This window comes from Herpailurus yagouaroundi, unplaced genomic scaffold (genome assembly GCF_014898765.1).
Source record: "Herpailurus yagouaroundi ecotype Mexico unplaced genomic scaffold, PumYag 189, whole genome shotgun sequence".
In the NCBI taxonomy this organism is placed as follows: domain Eukaryota; kingdom Metazoa; phylum Chordata; class Mammalia; order Carnivora; family Felidae; genus Herpailurus; species Herpailurus yagouaroundi.
The window spans coordinates 14,684,527-14,707,226 of NW_024412420.1; the positions used below are offsets into that span (position 1 = coordinate 14,684,527).

The 22,700-nt window shown below is 52.9% G+C and overlaps 1 protein-coding gene across 2 annotated transcripts; it reads right to left on the minus strand.

Annotated features, from left to right (window-relative positions):
- Positions 1-656: 656 nt before the first annotated feature.
- TNS4 (tensin 4) lies at positions 657-22,168 on the minus strand. 2 transcript variants are annotated; one of them, XM_040497456.1, is made up of 13 exons: positions 22,057-22,168; positions 17,826-18,357; positions 11,165-11,588; positions 9,668-10,092; positions 7,495-7,581; positions 7,035-7,160; positions 5,764-5,856; positions 5,581-5,658; positions 4,702-4,770; positions 3,816-3,984; positions 3,064-3,132; positions 2,780-2,806; positions 657-2,270 (listed from the first exon to the last, which is right to left on the minus strand). In XM_040497456.1, exons 2-13 carry the CDS (start codon positions 18,262-18,264, stop codon positions 2,129-2,131), a joined length of 2,148 nt encoding a protein of 715 aa, XP_040353390.1. In that variant the 5' UTR covers positions 18,265-18,357; positions 22,057-22,168; the 3' UTR covers positions 657-2,128. The 2 variants fall into 2 exon arrangements, with proteins under 2 accessions (XP_040353390.1, XP_040353392.1); XM_040497458.1 differs by lacking the exon at positions 2,780-2,806.
- Between the last annotated feature and the right edge of the window lie 532 nt (positions 22,169-22,700).

The window sequence follows — 22,700 nt, forward strand, 5'->3', positions numbered from 1 at the left end:
CTCCTGCCACTGGGTCATAGAGCTCAGCCTAAACAGAAGCAGCAGCCCCCCTTCTTAAGGGTCTCTAGGAAAGTGGATTTCCTGAGGCCCCTCCTGTACCATCTGGCAAGACTTGGACTGCCAATTGCCAACTGGCAGAAGCTAATGGTAGAACGCCCCCCCACCCCCCCAGCCCAGGATGAAATGATGAAGCCATTGTCCATTTCTCCAGGGCTGAGTTGGTAGCCCGGGGCTCATCTGGGTTCAGAGACTCTTCCAGACTCCCCTTGAGCTGCCCATGTTTCACTTGCCTCTCGTCCCTCAGGGAGCCAGAGTGAGACCTTGGAATCCATCGGGGGGGCTACACACACTCACCTTCAGCCCTGGGACATGGGCAAAATCTCAACTCTCCGTCTTCCTGGCATAATGGTAGGCAAGGAGTCGTGAAGAAGAAAACCGAGTATGCCAGAAATGTGGTGAACACCACATGAATGGTTGAAGAGATGGTTTATGAAGGGAAGCCAGTGGCTACTGTACTGCTGTGGCCAGGGGAGTAGGAGGGAGTGTGGCAAATGCAGTCTTCTCTAGGACACTGTCATTGCCTGCCAACTCAGGTCGCCTCTCTGTGTAGGTCTCCACCTCTGAGGGGGCAGCCCTGATTGCCTTAGAACCAACCGTTATGCCAAGACAGAAATTTTATTTTCCATGGGAACTACACAGGCACCCATGGGTAAAAGGGGTCTCTGCCAGCTGCCTGAATATAACCTTGAGAACTTGGCCACTGTGACCTCGAGAACCTTGTCCAGTGTTCTGTACTCTCCAGGGATGGGGCAGTGCCTGAGCACAGGCTGGGTGGGCCGCTCTCAGCCAGTCCCTCCAGCCCAGGGCAGCTTCAGTCCAGTTTGGCTGCCTGGGTTGAAACCATAATCTGTCAGGCTCAGCTTTGGCCAAAGATAATGATAATGATGCGGTGGCAGGGCCCACAGCTGGGAGGAGGCAGGCACTTGCTCCTGGTAGAACAAAAGTGGGCTTCTTCTCCGAGCCTCTTCCATCCTCATGTTGTGGTTTTCTTAGGACCCCAGGCCTGTTAGACAAACTATTCCAGCTTCTTGGGAGTCTTGATGGAAGTGGGGTAGGAGAAAGACCGCCCAGCTTCTCCAGGCCTCTGGAGTTGGCTGGCTGTTTGCATTCATGACTCTCTGCTGCCCCCGTGTGGCTGGAAGGCCAGTTGATGCCCTACTGCTGTGCACACTTGTCGGCGTTTCTCTATGAGTGTGTTTTGGGGACCAGGAGACACTCAACAAGACTGGGGCTGAGGCAGAACCAGAGAAAGCTGACCCTTGTGTCGGGTCTCCCGGCCCCCACCTCCCTCCTGTGGGTTGCATAAGGAGCATTAGGGCAGTTGTGACAGCTGGAGGACCCTTGCTAACCAAAAAATTGAAAGAAAAGATGGGGCTGATACTCATTTGCAGTGCGGGGATTAGACATCGGGAATGTGAGGACAGCTGGGTGGTCTCTGACCATAGGGCCAAGTTTCCCCTGGCTAAGCTGCCCTGACAATCATGGCCACATTGGCCTAAAGAATCCAGGGCAGGAAGATCCTGCTTTGTCCTGGGAACAGCTGCCCAAGAAGCAATTGCAGAAGTGGCAGGGGGGTGGGGGTGGAAGAAACGGATATGGAGGGAAATAGAGTCAGTCCATTCCTCCTTTGGTCAATTCTTGCAGACCATCTTTCCCAGGTCAGGCTTGAGCTAGGGGAGCATGGGTCCTGACCCAGCACCTGCTGTTTGCCACGACAGAGGGTCACACGTCTCTAACTCAAGCTGCTGTGTTGGTAGTATCCACGTTGATGGAGTCCGGGGTCCTCAGAGGTTGTTTCCATGTGGTCCTCAGGTGTGGGTGTGCTTCAGGATCACAGGGAACTTGTTAAGATGCCCACCAAAGTCTGAGAACAGCTGGTCCTGTCTATGGCCTCCTTATTTGGTTGAGGAAACTGAGACACAGTGGGGTCTGGCTGAAGGTCACTGATGAAGGTCACAGGGTTTCAAGGGTTTCACCAAGGTGTGGCATCTCTCTCCTCCAGTCCAATAGATTGGCTCATCAGTGTATGATGGGATGTCTGGGAAGGTGCAGAGGGAGCTCCCTCCCCCTACATCCTCTCTGTGTCCTGCAGCAGAGTACCCACGAGGCTGAGGACCTGGGAGGCCGACTGGACCGTGTCATACTCTGCGAACAGGTGGCATACATTCTCCTGGGACTCTGTCTGGCTCTTGGCCACAAATCCAAAGATCCTGGTGGGAGAGCACAGGCTGAGTGAGGTGGTGGGGCCCAGAGAGGTTAGGAGAGGTGATCTCAGCAAATACAGTGCTCCCCCGCTGCCCCTTCCCCAGCTCGCTGAGGATAAGATATGCCTCCTCCTCCTCCTCAAGATCTAAGTTTCCCTCATTTTGAAGGGGGGGGGGGGCTCTGAGGACAGGACCTGTGTATTCCTCATCCTAGTGGGAGGTTCCTGAGGGCAAGGGTGTGTTTTGACCATCAGATTGGGCATCCCTATAGATTAAAGCTCCCTGAGGTTAGACCCTGTGCCTCCTACATTAGACTGGGGGCTCCCAGGCTCATGACTCCTTCAGACTGCAGGCTCTCTGAGGACTGGGGCTGGTGCCACCCCATCAAAACCATGGGCTCTCTTAAGATCAGGACAGGGGCTCCCTCCTTCTGTAACTCCCTTCTCCTGTTGGGTCCCAGGCCCTGCCCCAGGGAGACCTTTTATGGTGACTGACAGTGCACAGGAAGGCCTTACCAGGAGGGCTTGCAATATTTTTGCCACCTGTGGGAAAGGAAGATGGACATTTGTGAGTACTGAGACCTCTCTGCATTCCGCAGGACTCTGGCTGAGCAGCGAGGGGAGCACGGCCAACTGCGTCCACACCCCACAGGGTCCCACCCTGCCCTCATCCCGTTGCTCCTGGCCCCTCGAGGCTCACAGGCTCTGCCTGTGATCCCAGTCCCAGAGTCAGCAAGAAACCCCAGTGGGCAGCTAGGCCCTGGATGGCTTTTCTGAGTTCAGCCCAGCCTTGAACTCACTTCCGTTGCTCGGGGTCCATGCCACAGAAGCGGATGGTGGTGAGGGGGTAATGGCGCCGGAAAAACACCCTGGAAGAGGCAGGGAGGGAAGGAGAGCTGATGAGAGCCTATCCCAGGGCCATGTCCTACCTCCATCATCTCCAGCTCTCCCGGAAGTCACATGCCCTGCTCTCTAAGAAACCTCCCAGCTAGACCCTTACAGCCTGCCCTGCTGGGCCCTGGGGCACACGTTGGCACTTCTTTCCAGTCATGGAATGAATCTGCCTTGTGTCCTACACATTGGGGTTTTTTACCCTCTCCCCACCCCACGCCCACTGTGTCATGTAACTGCTTGAGGATCGTAATGGCATCTTGCTCATCTCTTGTTCCTCCAGCCCAGGAGCGGGCTCCTGCTAGACTGTGAAGCCCTAAGCCTGGGGAAGGAGTGATCTCATCCACTGTGTCCCAGTGGGCAGCCAGAGTCTGGCCTTTTGCAGATGTGCCATCAATGGATGCAGATTTAACCAGTGCCCAGTGAATCCTGGTTAATTCCATCTCTGTTGGTCATAGGGAAGGGGGACTTTGGTAGGAGGTCATTGGTGTGAGGCTCAGAGAAGGCAGGGAACTTGCCTGGAGTCACTCAGCAAGTCACTGACCACGTTGGGTCCATGATCCTGAATCTTACTTTCATCACTGATCCATGGCCGTCTCAGCCATCCCCTCCACTTCCCCCTGCCCAGCCCAGCAGCCCCAGGGCAAGGGAAGTCCCTTACTTCCTCTGGACATCCGTCAGGGTGATGCCTTGCTCGGTGACTTTGAAGTGGACCACGGTGGGTGTGGGGAGGACGTCCCTTTCAAAGGTGGTTGAGATGGCCTTCCGCACGGCCAGGGCTCCGCTCAGGGTCTCTACACTCACGGAGGTCAAGTACAGGGCATGGCAGCCTGTGGAAGGTAAATGCTGTGCTTGGGCCCTGCCAGGATCCACCATGCAGAGGACCAGTCCCAGAGGACTTCGGGATCATCTGTGGCTTTGCATTGCTCTGGCCTCTGGCCCTCAGGGTGGAGTAAAGGAGGGGCTGTTGCCCTATGTTAGGGATGTCCAGACAAACCTTCCTTCTGTCCAGAAGCATGGGTGGCACTGCCTCGACCTCCACCCACCCTGGGGCCCTGGTTCATTGTCAAGAGAAGGTGGAGAAGGCAAGGATGGGGAAGGGCCCGTTGCAGGAGCTGTCACTCAGACAAGGGCTGATCTGTGCCTGGCCTCTGGACGAGAAGACGAACGACCTTTCCCCCTTGGAAACCCCCAAGACTTGGACCTGACACTCCACAGAGGATCCCAGACCCACAGACCACCTCCAGGGCAGGTCCCTCAGGACCAGAGAGACCTCAGCATGTCCACATGTGCCCATATGTGTGCAGGATGGGGCGTAAGCCTCACCCACCTCCCTGTCTTCTGCCCACTGCCCGCACCCCCCAGGCCTGCGGCCTTTCACCTCCGGGTTTACAGGGATGGGGAGAACCGGGGCACCTTTGTAAGGATGAAGAAATAAAGCTGTGATGGGAACGTGTGCGGGCCTGCATGCCCATGTGAGTGAGTGTGGGGCTGGGAGGTGCCCGCGGGGGCATAGCCAAGACTGGAGCCTCCTCCATGCCACTCACCTGCGGATTTCTTTAGGCAGGAGGCCCGGCTGCCTGTAGCAGGGTCTGAGGCTTCTCCACCTCCCAATTCTGAGCCAAAGCAAAGAACAGGCCCCGGAGGGGGCGGGGGCGGGGTGAACGGACCCTTCTCTTAGGAACATTAATCCCTTTGAACCTCTCCCACCTCCGCCCCCACCTTCAGGAAGCAAGCCGCTGAGGAACCTGGAGTGATTACCGTAATCGGACAAACGGGGCCACTTGGGGCTCCCCAGATGCCTAGCTTGCAAGTCTTTTGATCCCTCCTTTTCCTCCTCACTCCTCCAGCCCCTGGATCTGCTGTAATCACCTGACCCTCAGGAGCCTCTGACCTCCTCCCTTCTTTCAGGCCCTTCCTAAACCCAGGCCCTTCTTTTCAGAAAGTAGGGAGGCCCTCCACATCACCACACTGGCAGCTTCCCCTGCCCCGACTCCTCTCCCAGAACCGCCCTGCTGCTCCTCCTGCACACCCTGAGATCGTCTAGTCCGGCTCACCAGCCTACTGGGCTGTAGGCTCCGGATGGGGCTTCCTGGTCTCGGTTTGATGTATGATCTGTATACCTTGGGGTGAATTACTCAGCCCCTTGAGCCCCCTTTTTCTTATCTGTGAAATGAGGATAACACCTATTTGACACCGTTGTGGTATGATGACGGCTGTCCCCATTTTGCAGAGGAGGAAACAGAGGCTCAGAGAGGTCAACCTCCTCAAGCCAGGAAGTGGCGATGCCGGATGGATGCTAGACAAAGCACTTTTAACCGTGACACTAATCCATAAATAAGGTGAGATGTGACCACTAGGAGCCTTTGTAGTAGGAACACGCAGGCCCAGTGCCCCGATGCTGCCTCTCTGGGGCCCACACCCACCTTTCTGCGGGATGGTGAGTTTGCAGGGCAGGGCCAGGGCCATGATGGAATGGTGGCACACAAAGGCAGAGAGGCTCCCTGCAAGGAGACGGGCAGCTCTGTGTGAGAAGGCCTGTCCCCGACCAGCCTCCCGGCCCGGAAGGGCAGGGCCCACCCCGGGGCCTGCAGGCCGGAGACGCTCACCAAAGTAAGGCTCCTCATCTGCTCCTTTGAGATGCACCCCTTTGGCAGAAGACTCAATGAGGAAGTGGCGGATGAGGTCACTGTTGTCCTCACCTGGACAAAGAGAGAAGAAAGAGTGCGTGCGGATGGGAGTTCCAGAGTCCAGTGTTGGCCGAACGCTGACCATCTCATTCCCTGACCTGCCTCCTCCTGGTCTGTCCAGAGGTGAACTTGTCCATCCGCCTGGCTCTGGGTGGGACTGCTGGTAAGAACCCTGTCTTCAACGCCTCCCACAAAGGAGGTGTCAACGCCTTTGCTCAAAGGCTTCTGTGTCCAGTAATTCTCTCAGGAGATCCTTCTCTTGGTTTCAAGAGCTACGGGGGTTGGTCCTCAATGACTACTTAAATCAGATTTTAACGCATCAGCCTGATTTCTCTCTCCCCCTACCCACTCCTTCCTGGTGGCTGTTATTCTCCACCAGACGGTCCCTGCTGACGCCAGGCTGGCCCTGGAGGGTGAACAATGTCCGTCTGCTTGTTCTCACCAGCCCCTGGCTTCCTCCTCTCTGTGCTCGCTGGCAAGGCTCGTTGACAACCAACGCCACCCAGAGATCACTTTCTTATTTAGACAGAGAGGCGTGGTGTAGAGAGCATGCATTTGGGGTTTTCATCCTTGCTCTGGGGGGTCATCAGCTAATTCTCGGAGCCCCATTTACCTCATCTGTTCGTCACGTGAGAGCTGCAATTCTGGGGTTTGGTGAGGGGCTGGTACTTAGGTACCTTGTACTATAATGATATGATCTGTCTTTATCTGTCTTCCCAGCGTATCCTGGTGTAGGGTGGATGCCCCACAGCTGTGTGTGTTGTGTGTGAGGCCACGGGAAAGCGTGTGATAAGCTATCACATGTGATAAACCGTCACACACATATCATAAGCTAGGGCACACACATTATGACTACCTTAGGTTCCTTCACAATAAATCTGGTCTGGACAGAGGTGGGCGCCCAGAGGAGAGGATCCTGGAGAGGGGCTGGGAACTTCCTCTTTGGCCCCCCAGGAGAGCAGAGCGGGGAATCTGGGGACTCCGGGAGGCAGAAGCAGCTTAGGCTTGCCGTGGAAGGAGCTCCTTCTAGAGTCCCCCTGCAGGAAGGCAGCTGGGAGAGCCCTGAGGTGGACCGTCCTCCCAGCTGTCATTACAGGCCTGCTGCAAGGCAGCAGCAGAGCTGGGACTAAAGCCTCCCACACTCCATTGCATCTGCCAGGTCTTGAGTGAGGACAGAGACCGGTGTGTACCTGATCGGTTCTGGGCAGGTGCAGGAGCCTCATGCACCTTCAAGGCAAGGCCGAAGGAACCCCGGTAGGAAGAACTGTCCCTCACGACGAAAGCCCCTGGCTCCTCCTTCCTCAGCAGCTCGATTGCTGGAACGATCCTTGGGTCAGAGACAGTTAACCGCACCCTCCTCCCTCTCTTCTGGACACCCTCTGTCCCCCAGCCCCCTTAGGTCTTCATAGAGCAGACATTACAGAATCACTTTTTGTTCCCAGGAAGTCCTTTCTATTATCTAATCTCTACCCTTCCTGCTGCAGTCTCTATTTCCTCAAGACAAGAGGTTCACAGGATAACCCCCTTCCCTGGACCTACCATTTGTCTTTCCCTCCCCTAACATGACCCAGGGCCCCATATGCCTGATACAAGGTGGGGAACCCAGACTCTTGGGTCACTCATCCGTTGAAACACAGTGCTTCCTTTTACCTTGTTCCCGGGTGATGCTTGGCTTAAACCAGTATTTAGATGTGTCCATCACAAACTTCATCGTGGGCTGCATGTCCCTGGGGGGACCTGGAGACAGAGAGGGTGGACCCTGTAGGCTGGACAGAGGGGAGCTGAGAGACCCTCCCCCCTCCTCTGTGCAGTGGTCCCGTTCAACCCGCCCCACCCTACCCCAACCCCATTGTATCTCCAACGTCCTGCAAGAGGCAAAATCCAACAGAAGAATTCCAGGGCTTGGCACATGTAGGACTTAGGAGTCTCCCCTTGTATCCTTGGTAATGAATCACAAACAGATAAAAATCTCAGTTTAATGAGAAACAGTTTCTCAAATCTAGTGTTGTCTGGTGTGGACCGAAAGAAGGGATAAATAAGAGATTCTGAGATGCATCATCTGTTTGATTTTACCCTCTCTTCCTCCTTAAGAATCCTACAAGTGTCTTGGGGTGGGGGTGGGGGGTTGGAAAAGAAATTGAAAGAAAAGGTTGAGGAAAAGAAAGCAGCAGATCTGGGCCGATGAGCCTGTGCAGAAGGAGTCAGGAGACAGGATTCCTGACTCTGATTTGGGACAGTTGTTTTGCTCCTGAAGCCCAGAGAGGACCGAATGTACTAACCAGCCTCTCAGGGTCTTTAATACTCCAATAGCCTAGGCGATTAGCATGGATCTTGTTTTGAGAATGGTTTGCAGAATTTGATAAGGTTCCAGGGTATAATTAGTGATATCCTGGGGCATCACCAAACCAGGATGGGAATATTACCAGGCTAAGTAAATGTGCTTTTTGAAATGACAGAATGGCCATTTTCCCAGGTCCCCTAAGACAGAGAGCTGTGGTTCTCAATTTTGGCATCTTAAAAAGGTGTGTTATGGCCAGTTGAGAGCAACTCATTATAAAAAAAATGTACTGAAATCTGCAAACGATTTGCCCTGGGAAAACGATCAGAGCAGATTCAAAGCACACCCGTCATACCATTTTCTCTTGCTTACATTGACATGGCTTCCCGAATGGCAGCGTGGGCCAGAGTGAACATCACACCCCCCAGGAGTCACCCTGATGCTTGTGGCTGAGTGAGGGCTGAGAAGCCTCAGGAAGGAGGTGACTGAATGAGGCCAGAGCAGGGACAGTGTCCCCGGGGGTTGTGCAAGAGCTTTACTCTGGAGAGATGTACCCCGTGGGTGCTAAGGCTGGGCCTCTGTGTTTCCTGCTTTGGGTTCTGGCTGGTTTTGTTCTTTTTGGATGCCTGTAGTCACAGACTACGGGAAGGAGGGTGTTTGCTGTTTTGTGGTTTTTAGCTGTCTGAATTGGAATGCATTGTCTCGGTCAGCCCTCTGTGTGCTCGTCATCCATGAACGTCAGAGGTAGGACTGACTCTCCTTCTCCCTCTCCCTCTTGTGGGTTAGTCATCAAGCCTGCTGTTTTCATATCCCGAGGGTCTCTTGGCTCCGTCCTCTCTCCTCCACTGCCCTGCCCTGCCCTGGTTCAGGCCCCCATTATAGCTTGTCTGGACCACTTCGTGATGAAAACCAAAACAAAACAGTTCTCCCTACAGTTCCTCTGCCAGAGTGATCTATCAAACGTGCACCTCCGACCCCATCACTCTCTCGATTGAGACGCTCTGCTAAGGTCCCCGTGGCCTAACGGGTAAAATCCACTCTAGCCTGGGGTTCAAGGCCTTTCCCAATCTGGCCCCAGATTACTCAATGACTTGACCCCACACCCAACACTGCAGTCATTTCCTAAACATGCATGTGCTTCTATACCTTCATGACTGTGGACTCGCTGTTCCCTCTGCTGGGAATGCCCCTCCTCTCCTGCTCTGGCTACAGACTCCATCCACTTTCCAGATTCAGCTCAGATGTCATGTCCTCTGAGGAGCTTTCCCAGTTTTTCAGACTAAAAGGACCACTCCTCCCTCTGTGACCCCCCCCAAGACTTAGGACATCTCTTTACTTCTGTGTTTATCCTACTCTACACGGATTCCTTGGCTTTTGTATCTCTTTCTAGACTGTGGCCATCTCTCTGTCCCTACTACTTGGCAAAGTGCTTGGCACACAGTAGGTATTCAGCGTGTTGACTTGCTATTGCAGAAACCCACTGATGTTTTATCTATTCCCCCAAGCCAAACTTCACAACGGTTTAAGTATTGATTTACAACATACCCTCCGAGGATGTGGTAAGAGGGGCATCTGGCAGGGTCTGGCTGTGGCTCCTGGTGGCCGGACAGGAGTGGCCGGAAGAAGCGGCCCCAGGTCGGACAAAGTCCTGGTGTCCTGGGGTCGGCTGGGATGGAGGAGACCCTGGTTCTGGGCAGCCGTTGATCAGCACGATGGGTATGTCCACCATGGAGTTGGTGATGGAGGGCGGGCAGCTGCTGGCATGCTCCTTGGCCAGTGGTGGGGAGTGGGTTGCTCTGGGCTGGCCCATGCCTGCAGTGGGGTTGCTGGGGACCTGGAAGTCACTGGCTTTCGTGCACAGAGACATTTGGCCAAGGCTGTGGAGACTGGAGGAAGAGCTGGCTGGGCTTTCCAAGGACCTAGAAGATGACTGATGGCTGGAGATGCTGGAGTGGAGGAGGGACTGGCTGCTGCAGGGAGGGCACCAGACAGGCAGGGTGTTAGGATGTCAGAGTGGACACTCGGGGCCTAGAGTTCTGGTTAAACAGAGTATTGTACACTCCATTCCCCATAGCCCAGGACAAAGTACATGCCCACCTGATCCCCAAGGGATGCTGAAGGGTACAGAAATATCTCTGTACTGCCAAGTCTTTGGTCACTTAAAGTAGCCAATGAGCTGATTCCTTGCAGGTCATGTGGGCTTGGGCTGGACCGGATTCCCTCTGCCTTCCCAGCCAGGAAGTTCTGACAGCTATCACACAAGCACCCCAATACTCCCAAGAGCTTTGCACGCAGGCTGGACCCAGGCTGGACCGTGTCTACGGTGGATGCAGAGGGAGCTCCCCAGCTGGAGGAAGAGGAGGGGGCCAGCTCTGCATCCAGCCAGACTTCTCTCTGAGCTCAGAGGCCCATGCCAACGGCCATGGCTGTGGAATCCCAACCTCCTTGCCAACGACTGCCTTGGCACAGCAGCTTTGGAGTCGGTGTGGGGGACAGAGGTCCTGCAGTTTGGTCCTCCTGGGCAGGGTGTCTGTGTGTGCAGCTCCACTGTGAGGCCTGCACACGGGGCTGTGGCAATTAGGAATAATGCTCAGGCAGGTCGGCCTCCCTCCTCCTAGGTCTTGCTAGCAATAAAGAGGAGGGAGGCTTTCCTTTCCTAAATGGTTTTCCCTAAGCCCCCAAATTTTATTTATGCCCTTGTGTTTTGAGGTTGAAAAAAGAGCTCTCTTCCTTGAGATGGGTTGTATGAATGCTGGAAAAGGATGCAGGTATGCCTCATCAGTTCTTTTCCCAGGAGGTAGGCATGAATAAAACTCTTTGTATATTGAGTTATGTTCTAAGTGCTTGAGGAAAGCTTGAGGTCCAAATGGCTGTGATGGCGTAAGAGAGAATATTCACTCATGTTTTTGGTACACATCCTGATTTTGCTCAGATAGAGCAGGGTGCCCATCTATTTTAGGATCTCTGTGTGTGTGTGTGTGTGTGTGTGTGTGTGTGTGTGTTGTGGAGGCAATATCAGAAGCTATGATGGGAGTGACCTACCTTCCAAACACATAGCTGATGTCGGATGCTGGGCTGGCTGACAATACAGAGACCCTGTTGCCCCGCTGTGGGGCCAGGCCCCCCAGCCCCTTCTCCAAGCCTGGAGAAGCCACCAGTGGAGAGCCCAAGCCATGGGGGCCTGACGTCTTGTTCCCCATGCAGGGGATGGAGATGCTGGGAGATGGTGGGGAATGAGAGGAGGGAGCCCCACAGTGGGGAGGGGGGCGCTGGTGCCCCCTGCCCTGGCTCCCAGAGAAGATGAGGCTCTCGCTGCTGCTTCGAGTTTCTCGAGGGATGTCTCTGGAAAGGAGGAGACCACCACTGCGTGGGGAGCCGAAGGGTGGAGTGACAGATGGGCTGGAGCAGAGCTGGGGGCCATCATGGCACCTTGATCTGGTGGAGGTCACCTCGATGTACTTTATGTCTGGGGAGAGAGCAGAGCATCGATGAAACCTGGGAGCCTGTATTCACAGAACAGGAATGCTGGAAGAGTCCTCAAGCCCATCTGGTCTCTCCTCTTTTAGACCGATGTAGAAACAGGCTCAGGGAGGAGGAGTTTGCTGGATTAGGATTAGCACCCAGCTCCACCTTCTAGGCACTGTTTCAAAGTCACCCTCTTTGTGATATCTTCCTTTCATGTGCAGATGCAGTGGAATGAACACAGGTCTTGGAATCTGACAGACCTGGGTTTCAGATCTGACTCTGCCACTTACTATCACAGAACTTGGCCAAAGGACTTCAGCAACTAGAACCTTGGCTTCCACACCTGTAAAATGGGGTGACTATACCCAGCCTCTTTGTGTTACAGTAAGGATGAGACAAGATGGAGACATAGCACTGTTCTTGGCACATAAATCTTTTAAACTAGGGAATCTTTTCCTGAGTGAATGTCCCCCTCCTCAGGTTGAAATGACTGCTTTTTGGAGTGTGCCAGTCACATTTTCTGATGCCTCCATTGGTCAGGGTGTTTGAAGGGTGTTTCTACATCTGTGTCTACAATGAAGGCAGGGGGTCTCAAGCTTGGTGGCACATTAGACTCATCTGATGAGCTTTTAAAAGTCCTAATGCCCAAGGCTACACCTTGTGCCAAATAGATCAGAATATTTGGTATAGACCCACACCTCAGGTTGTTTGTTTAGTCCCCCAGCTGGTTCCAATGTGCACCAAGCCACACCACTGTGGCCCCCAGCCCAGCCCAGCACCACCACTTTACCTGGGAGCTGGTAAGATTCGTATAATCTGTTTCCACTGCAAGCCTGCTGAATCAGAGTCTGCATTTTAGCAAGACTCCCTGGAATCTGAGTGCACTTTAGAGTTTTGAGAAGTCCGCTTTAGAGCAGGAGCTCCCAGAAGGTAGGGTTTGCTACATTATCAAGCTGTGGACCTCCCAGGTCATGCTTCTAGCTGGTGCACAGTTGTTGGATATTAAACATGCCCCAGGGTGGTGGCTCACTCCAGCGCTCTTTCCTTTTCCCAATGGGGGCATCCAGGACTCTTGTTCTGAGAAATTGCTCCTCCCTGGAGTGGGGCAATGGGTGGTTTTCTCCAGGGTGAGTATGGACACCCCTGGTCCTGACCTGGGGGAAGGGAACTGTCCTTGGTGCTGTTCCAGCAAAAGTGGTGGAAGGTGTGGGGGGGTGGGGTGGGGAGGGGGGCTACCTAGCTGCTCCCTCCTGCAGGCCTGTTGAGTCCTGCCTCCGGCTTCCCAGGATGGAAACTGGGGCAAAGTCAGCGGGAAACTGCACCTTCAGCTCCTGTCTGCCGGCCTCCCACCCCCTTGGGCTTTGGCACATGCATCAACTCCCGCCCACCATGACTGTGGAATCCCTGCCTGCCCCAGCCCGCTCCCGGGTAGGACCTCTGAGCCTGCTGGCGGTTACTGCCTCTGTCTGAGCCTGCTTTGGGCTGGGGTGGAGGTGGAGGATTACATCAGATGAGGGGGGCTGGGAGGCTGACCTGAGCATGCTGTTCCAAGGGGTAGAGGAACAGGCCTGGCTTTGTCGTCAGACAAACCTGGGTGTGAATCCTGGCTTTGCCACTTTCCCGCCAAGAGGCATCAAGGTAACATTCCTAACCACTGTGAGCCTCAGTTTCCTCATCTGCAAAGTGGGGATCTAAAACCAACCTCCTGAGATTTTGGTAAGGATAAAATACATTGATGAACGATGCCTGGAGCTTGGTGCATGGTAGGCTTCAGGGAACTTCTCCTGAGTGCCTGCTTTTTGAGACCAGTATTGGTCAGATGGCTGACACTGTCCAGCTAAAGTGGGAGTCCTACTGCTGAGGGCAAGAGAAGACGATTTGGCACATGTATTGTGGGTTCTGAAAAAGTAGAGGTCTTGGAATGGGGTGGATTCTTCCAGAAGGTTGGCAAGCACAACTTCTATTTTTATAGGACTTTATAGTGCTTATACCCGTAATCCTCTCGGCCCTTATGCTCAATGCCAGCAGCCATTGCTTTTACAGAGGAGGAAACTGAGGCTCAGAGAAATGTGGCAATGGAACTGGCATTTATTGCATAATTTTTTAATGAAGCCTGGTATTTATTGAGTGCTGTGTGCCAGCGCTGTTGCAAACACATTACCTGTATTGGCTCATTTAATCCTCACAACAACTCCGTTGAAGTAAAAAATGTTATTCCATATAACAGATGAGAAATCAAGGCTCAGAAAGGTTGAGTGAGTTATCCAATGCCACACAGCCAGGGAGCGGAGGAATCTGACTCCTGCTCCTGTGCTCATTTTCGGGGGCCCCTTCCAGGAGGAGGGGCTCCTCAGGACACTTTCCCAAGGCCTGGTCCTTGTGAGAAGTCCTTGGCTGCTTTGGAGAGGGTCTCTTGGCCTGGTGAAGCTCTGAGCTTCCTACTCACTGGGTCATCCAAACACCAACCAAAGGCCTTTCTTGGGGACTGCAGAGTAGGGTTGGGAAGGGAGGACTGAAGGAGTCCTGGAGCTGTGAGTCACCTCTCCCTGCTGCCCTGAGGTGCAGGTGGCTGAGGGAGTGGAGGCCCCCACACCCTCCCCAGGGTGCAGCCGCTGTTTACAGGCCCGTGGGGCAAGTCTGAGCAGTGCTGGGTGGATGCAGGCGCCAGCACCAAGCTGGGCTGGTGGAAGGGGGCATGTGGGTGGGGGGCAGAGAGATAGTTATTAAACACCCTTCACTTGGGATTGGCAAACAGCCTTGCCTGGCAGAAATTGCTGGAAAATGAAATGTGGGCTCCTGTTCCAAAGATGGGGAGGGGTGTTGGAGATGGATATGGTGTTTGCTTGGAGAAGCCATCCTCCTGGTGGGATGCCCCACACCCCCCCACCCCCACCCAGGGTAAGTCTGAAGGAAGGGGCAGGGGCAGAGGAGCTGGGGGAGGTGTGTGAGTACTGGGGGGAGGTGGAACCCCAGAAGAGGAGCCCTCAGGCTGCCTCCAAACAGATTTGTTCTTCAAAGCTCTGGAGGGCAGGAAACTAGCACCAAAGAGAGAAAGGCAAGAACACAGACTCTGGAGGCCAGAAGCCTGGGCTTTGAGGCCTGGCCTATGACTCACTGGCTGTGTGACCATGGGTCATTACTTCTTCTTCTCCCTGAGCCTCATTTTCTTATTTGTGAAATGAGCCTGCCACTATTTCCTTCACAGGGTCGATGCTGAGATCATGCACTACAAAATCTATGTACATTTAGGGAAGGGAGAAGCATAGGATCGCCGACGCTTAATGTCTAATTTTGCCAAGTGAGGACAAAGAGAAACAGTAAACATCCGCTAGCACCACAATTCCCCTTGACACCCCTAGAGAAGGAGGGATGAGAGGCAAAGGTGGGGCATCCCACACATTTGGATACCTTTGGCCCAATGAGAACTCACCACTGTGCCCAGAATTAGCTATGCTGCCATGGGCTGGCAATTGCTGTCACCAGGAGTGGTGGTCTGAGGCGAGGGTTTCGGCAGGTGGAGATGCATGAGACAGGTGCCACCCATCACAGTGATGTGCTATTAGTGATCACAGTCTAACTGGGAGCTGACTATGCTGGCTCTCTCAGGAGGTAGTGAGCTCCCAGGCATCACTGCCATTCAGGTGGAGGTTAGAGAGAGTATTTTCTTATTCCATCACAAGAGGCTAGGGCAGAGCTGGGGGGCTTCATCAGGACCCTCTGACCACTGTTGGCTGCCCACTCATTCCCCAAACCCCTCTGCTACCCAGAGTCAGGTGGACATAGCTCAGAGCATCTGAGCTTCCAGACTACTGACCTTTGGCCCCTGGAGAAAGGGCCTGGTTGTCAGCGTCCCCACCCCATACATGTGGATGCTCCACAGAGACTGGTCTTGCCCCAGCTGGCCTTGAATGTGTGGAACCCCTGCCTTCGGGCATGAACATTAAAGCCCTGGGCTTGCTCCTGCCAATGGTAATTAGACCCAAGCGACCTTCCCTGCAGAGACATGCCTGTGACTGGCCTCCAGAAGCAGGAAGATCTTGGGGGCATAGAGGTGGTTCTTATAACAGCCCTGGTCGGCAATGCTCAATGGGAGGGGGAGGAGGCAGGCTGGAGGCTGGGAACTCGGGCGCCAGAGGACCTGGGTGCTGGGCTCACCTCCGCCCCAGACCCTGAACCTATCCTGGGGCTGGTCCTAAATGCAACCCCAGTGTTTAATTAAAACAGCTGTGGGGTGCCTGGGTGGCTCAGTCAGTTGAGCATCCAACTTCGGCTCAGGTCATGATCTCGCAGTCTGTGAGTTCGAGCCCCGCGTCGGGCCCTGTGCTGACAGCTTGGAGCCTGGATCCTGTTTCTGATTCTGTGTCTCCCTCTCTCTCTGCCCCTCCCCCGCTCATGCTCTGTCTCTCTCACTCTCAAAAATGAATAAATGTTAAAAAAAATTAAGAAAAAACCCAGCTGTCATTCATAATGACTAACAGTGTGCCAGGATTTGTGATAAACCCTCAACAAGTGTTATTTCTTTTAATCCCTGCGACCCCCTTTGAGGTAAGAACTCGTCTCTGTTTTACAGACGAGGAGTAGGAGACAAAGAAGTGAAGTCAATAGCTTGTATAAGGTTTGTCCACCTCCAGTGATTAGGCTGGACTGGCTCCTTACTGAAGTCCATCAGCCTCAGTTTTTTCATCTGTAAAATGGGCAGAAAATATTTCATGGGAATAGATTGGGAGGATTAAATGTTCTCCTGTAAGGGGCTCAGCACAGTGCTTGGACATAATAAGCGTTCAATAAGTAGAAATTCTTATGGACCCTATCTCTAATCCTAATTGTACCCCTTAATCCATGTTTACCGCCCTGGAGATCTCAGTCTTCTGGCCTATCTAATGGGGCTGCTGCATCTTGATCCTTATCCTCAGAGTATACTTGAAACTCTTTGTTGGGGAAACGGACACCAGATGTAGGGATTTCTAGAATTCCTTAGATGTGGTGGTATATTGAAGTTAGTTGTACCAGTCCATGGGAGCTGATTGTTAAATTTTTCAGATTTTGTCCAGCTGAGTTCTAAACTTAGACATGATTAAAAATCAAATTATATAGGGGCGCCTGGGTGGCTCAGTCGGTTGGGCATCCGACTTCGGCTCAGGTCATGATCTCATGGGTTGGAGCCCCGCGTCGTGCTCTGTGCTGACACCTCAGAGCCTGGAGCCTCATTCGGATTCTGTGTCTCCCTCTCTGCCTGCCCCTCCCCCGCTTGCACTGTCTCTCTCTTTCTCAAAATATAAATAAACATTAAACATTTTTTTAATCATGCAAACTTACAACGAAATGACTTATGATAAAAACAGAAGTAATAAATACAACTCACCACATTCCAACTATTTTACTATAATCTAAACTCTATTTTTAAAAAGTTTTGTTTATTTAAGTAATCTCTACGCCCAACGTGGGGCTCAGATTCACGACCCTGAGATCACGAGTCACATGCTCTTCTGACTGAGCCAGCCAGGCACTCCACTATCATCTATATTCTTGAGGTTATTAATATCTATTGTATTGTATAATAGAAATACTATAAATACAATAACGGCCTTGTACAGGCATGTCTTTCCAGTGCTACATTCAGTGACATCATGTTGATAGTTTGAAATCGGTCCTGGTGGCAGATGTTTCAAATCAGGGCTCTCTCCCATCCCATCGTGGAGCTAGGTGTTAGACATTTACCAGCACACCACCCCTGAGACACAGCAGGGTTCTGCCCTAAGTAGACTGACCTCTGTGACTCTACTTCCAGCTTGGGACTCCCCAGAGAGATACTCCCCTAAACAGCAACAGGGGCCCAGAGAGCAATCCTACAAGAGTTTCAGGGGACCGGGGTTAGGACCTCAAGAGATATACCATAGAACAGTGAGGTTCAGGGATTCCACATTTATCAAGCTCTTATTTACTGCATGGCATTGTGTGAAATTCTTATATATAGTAGCTTATTTAAAGTCTGAAAAATCGCATAAAACAGGTATCCATCACCTTTCCAAACTCAGTAATAAAATAGAATTGGATAGTGAGGGAAACTTGTATTTATCTCCTTTATACAGGAGAGAAAACAGAGGCTAAGTAACTTGTTTAGGGCTGCACAGCACCTCCCAATAGGACATAGTCTCCTGCTCCTCTGATTTGTTGGAAAAAGTCCTTCTTCCTCATGAGGTCTGGTCCCCCCTTCTGGCACTGTGCCCCACGTCCTTACCCAAGGCTTCAGGCTCGTCTTTCTTTTTCTTTGTGGTAATGCTCTGGGTAGGTTCGGCCCAGGGCGTACCAGCTCCTGGAGGGAGCAGCTGGAAGGTGGGGTCCAGTTCCAGAATCATCTGGTTGAGGCTCTCCAGTGAGAAGTCAATGTAGGAGTCAAGGTCCTCCAGGGCCCCTGAGGCCTGCTCAGCAGGGGACTGTAGGAGGCAGCTGGCTTTGGCCCCAGTCTGTGGGCCTTGCTGGAGCCTGCTGGGGGGCCCCTTGTTGGGTGTAGGGGCCATCAGGGCCTGGGCTCCCCAGCCTTCTGTGGTGTAGTAAGGACACTGGGGTGGCAGGCTGGGGCTGGGTGCTGGGTGCAGGACCCTCCTGGGTTCTTCGCAGGGAGTCAGGCTGACTGCATGGCCTCCTGCCAGCAGGGGGCTGGACATCACTTGCGACATGGTGGGGCCAGTGACTGTCGGTTTACCTCTGGTTTCAAATCAGCCTCAGTTACACCCCAGAGATGTCGCTTGCCAACCGGAAGCTCCCAGGACCTGAAAGATACCAAGGTTGGGAACTGAGTAACTTTGGTAGATGAAGCCCCTGCCACCCCTCCCCACAAGGCAAAGGCTTATTTATTCACTCATTAAAAGCATGGATACTGGCAGGGGTGGGGGTGGGGGTGGAGTGGCGCCTGGCTGGCTCAGTCGGAAGAGCATGTGACTCTTGATCTCAGGGTTGTGAGTTTGGGTGGCATGTTGGGTGTTGAGATTACTTAATAAGTATTTAAAAAATAATAATAAAATAAGAAGCAAGGATACTGGAGCCAGACTGTCTGGGTTTGCATCCTGGCTCTACTACTTAGTAGCTGTACAATGTTGGACGAGTTAATTAACTTCTCTGTACCTCAGTTTTCCTGATCTGTAAAATGAGTTAAGATTTGTAGCATACTTAGAACAGTGCGTGACACATAAAAAGCATTATGTAAGTGATTCTTAAATAAAATCTCTTTTATTGAGAGGTTATTGAATATCTACTATGTCACAGCCTTATTTATTAAATAAATACTAGCTAATATTTATTGAGTAATTACTATGCACACATATTACACAGAAAACCATTTAAACTCCTCCTAACAACCATATGAGGTAGATACTATTATTTTCCATTTTATGATGTGTGACTGGAGAGACAGAGCAGTCAGTTACCCGCCCAAGGGTCATACGGCCAACAAGTATCAGAGCAGGACAGGACCTCAGCCTGCCTGATGTCAGAAACCCTGTATTTAGCTGCTACTGCATGTGGGCCAATTGGTGAAACAGACAAGCAAGCAGGTGAGCAATTCTAAACAGGGTTACCGGGGAAGAGGCAAAGCAAGGAGACTCTGTAGGCACTGGTGTGGAGGTCAGGGAGGACTTCCTGGAGGAAGGGACATGTAAAGGGAGACAACAAGGAAAAGCAAGAGCTAGCTGAGCAAGGCAAGTAGGGTGAAGAGACAGGTATGTTCAGGGCCCTAGTGGGCAGGGGACATCACTAGGTATTACTGAGCATCTGAGAAACAGAGAGCACCTAGTTGGATGGGGGGAAAGATGAGGTGGGGGGAGGCAGGCTGGCCAGACCCTGCAGATGTAGGCTGGGCTCTGTAGTGCCTGCTGCACCCTGAGGGCAATGAGGAGCCACAGAATAGTTCTGAGCTTGGCAGTGACATCATCAGTTGATAATCATTCCCTGTGGGCTCATTTGGGAAAGAGATGTTCCGACTTCCCTGTTTCCCTTAGTGTGGAAAGTTCTCCTTGTTGTCTAGCCTTAATGCCACATGTTAGTAGTTTCTTATAGGTTGGGCTGGGTAGGTGGTGACAGGTTCTGGGATTGGGGCTGCCAAGAAAACTGTAAGGAGAGGGGACTTGCTGGTTGTACGACCACTGCTAGCCCTGAGCCTCACTGTGTGCCCCACACCACCCCCTGACTCTACTTCTCCCTCTTTTCAAAATGCCTCCATCACATCAGACCCCAGGGCTGGAGAAGGCATAGAGACCAGTCTAGGGCAAATGCAAACTGTGGAGTCTGAAGATTCAGATTCAAGTCCCAGCTCAAACAGCTCTGTAAGGTATAACTCTGACCCTCAGTTTCCTCGTCTGTGAGCTGAGAATAAGAATTCCTGCCCTCTATCCTCCCAGAGAGAGGTGTGGAATCGGTGAGTGAAAGCAGCTGGGAAATTCTAAATACTTGGAAAGAAGGGCTTATGTAGAGCATAACACTTTCATAATAGTAATCATAGCTCCCGTTTACTGAGCACTCGCCATGTGCCAAGCTCTCACCTATGTGTTTTACACATGGTAACTATTCGAATCCCCCACATCACTAGGAATTGTTGTATCTCTATTAACTAATCCATTTTACAGGTGAAGAAACTGAGACTCAGAGAGGTTAAGGAATCTACATAGGTCACACATCCAGAAAAGTAGAGCTGAGATTCAGGCCCAGGCTGCGGGACTTGGGATTCTTAACTCCCTTTACCGCATGGAGTTCAAATGCAGAGGGATATCCGATGTCCAGAGAGGGTGTACGATTTGCCCCAGGTCACACAGCAAATTAATGAGAAAAGCCAGTCTCCCTTGTCCCCCATGGCTCCTGTAGGCTCTGTTGCCAGACTTCTCCTTGGCTGGGGCCTGGAGGGGGCGGTGCATCCCAAGCTTGGGAAGGATGTCTATAAATGGCAGTGGAAGGGAATAGTCCTCTGAGCTCCTTCCTAGGAGCAACCGAGGACGCGGAGCTGTGGCTCTTTCCTCACATGCTCCAGGTGGCCTGAGTTTACTGGGGCAGGATCTCAGTGCACCCTGAGGGGTTTTTGGCTGGGCCCCACAGAGGAGCCTGGGGTTACTGACTTTGCAGAGCACATTGTGGGCTGGGGTTATCACTCGGGATGCCTGCTTACTGATTGGAAAATTGCTACCCTTTCCCCTATGGGCCTCAGTTGTCCCATCTGTATGATGGGGATATAATAATAATGGAGCTTAAAATGTACTCATCTCATTTTCTCCGTGGCTCCATGAGGAGGGTACTATTACTATGGGGCTGGAGAGGTTCAGGGATTTGACTCAGGTCATAGAGCCTGCAGAATCCACTGGTGGAAATGGGGTTTGAACCCAGTAGTTTTGAGCCTGGGTGGTCTTGGCTCCACAGTCCCAAACTCTTAACCTTGTGTTACTGCTTCAGAGTTAAGACCCATTTCACATCTGCTCCTTCTGGGATTCTGGAACCCAGTGGGACAGGCCTGGGATTGAGTGAAAGGCAGGTAGCCCCTCAGGGTCTTGTTCAAACTCTCTTCTCACCTTGAACACTTCCAGGGCAGGGGCTGGGTCTCACTCCTTTATTCTTGGACACCCTCACCAGCCCACTCTCTAGCTCTTTCTTTCCTCACCCTCTAGGTGAGGGTTGCTGGGGCTCCAGACTCTGTGTGTGTGTGTGTGTGTGTGTGTGTGCGCGCGCGCGGGCGCACACCTGCCTCTGTATGTGTTGGGGGTGTATAGGGCTCCAGCCAGCTCTGCCCTATTCATAGGTCCTTCCCATATATTCCCCTTTCTGATTTGGACTCAAATAACTTTGTTTCCAAGGGCTCCGGAGGCAGGGGGATCCTGATACCTTGGCAAATCCCTGTTTCCATTTCATTGACTTACTCTCTCCCTCCTACTATGAGCCCAGGTCAGCAAAGGGGGAGGGCGACAGAAGGTGAAGCCTGAGCCTCCTCTCCAAAGCATTTTGCCTCTACAGCCCATCCCCACCCCACCCCCATCCTTGAAGAGTGGCTTCTGATTTTCCCATCCCAGACTCACTAAAGCAGACCCTCGTATGGCCATTCCCCCCCCCCCCCCATTCCTGGCAGCCTCTGAATGGCCCAGCATGGGGGCTCAGGGACAGGCTTCGTGCTGTGGGCTGGGAGGCAGGAGGCCTGGGTTCTCTGTCCATTCCCTTCCCAAGTCTCTGTGACCTTGGGCAAGCCTCTTTCCACCCCAGCCCTGGACCTTGGTTCCCTCATCTGTACACCGAAGGGTACAGATTTCCTTCTCTTAAAGCGCTGAACTCTGGGGTCTGTGGTCCTGAGACCATCTCTCTGTCATCTACGGCCTCCTGCCCTTTCTCTCCACCTTCACTTGGAGCCCCAGGACACGTGGAGAAGCTGAGGACAAAGGGTTAAATGAGGTTGGTGAAGGTGCTGAGTCTCCCTCTCGTCCTTAAAGAATAAAGGCACATACCTGGTGTCCAGAGCAGGCAGGCGGCTGTGTTCACTCCTGACTCCTGGGACCAAGACTGCTCAAGGGGGAGGTGCAGTTCACCTTCAGACCTGCCTGAAGAGCAGCACTTGGCCCTCCCACCCTCCCTCCCTCTTCCCCTCCAGGCCCTACACGTGGCTGATAGCCCACAGGCCCCACCCCTCCTGTGTCTGGATGAGCTCAGGTGGGGCTGGCACGGGCACCAGGGAAGGGAAGCAATGGGTGGTGACCTGGCCTGGTGTTTGCTGGGGCTGTGTGTGTGTGTGTGTGTGTGTGTGCGTGCGTTTATGTTTCCCAAGCTTCTTGCTTGCCTGCTCCCCCGCCCCCTGCCCCATGCCCCTTGTTATGGGAGAGAGGGGTCTATGTACCATGTGGTCAGTGGAGCCCTGCTTATTAGGACAAGCTCTACCTGTTAGGGACAAGGTCCTTGTAGGACTAAGGTGCACTGTGGGCATTCCTCCTACCATGTGGCAGCCAGGAAAGGGACTGTGGGCTGGCAGAACCAGCAGAAAGCAAAGTCCTTGCCTTTGGGAAAGGAGGACATCGGTGAGCAAGGACCCCTCCCCTGTACTCTCTGGGCTGGGTCACACTGTGGCAAGCCCAGGGTAGGGGTGCACTGGAATTAA

Coding starts and splice junctions, on each gene's coding strand:
- TNS4 (XM_040497456.1), bottom strand. CDS start 18,264: ATGTCGCAAGTGATGTCCAGCCCCCTGCTGGCAGGAGGCCATGCAGTC. Junction 7,582..9,667: donor TCTTACCACATCCTCGGAGG/GTATGTTGTAAA, acceptor CTCTGTCTCCAG/GTCCCCCCAGGGACATGCAG. Junction 4,771..5,580: donor ACTCACCATCCCGCAGAAAG/GTGGGTGTGGGC, acceptor GCTTTGGCTCAG/AATTGGGAGGTGGAGAAGCC.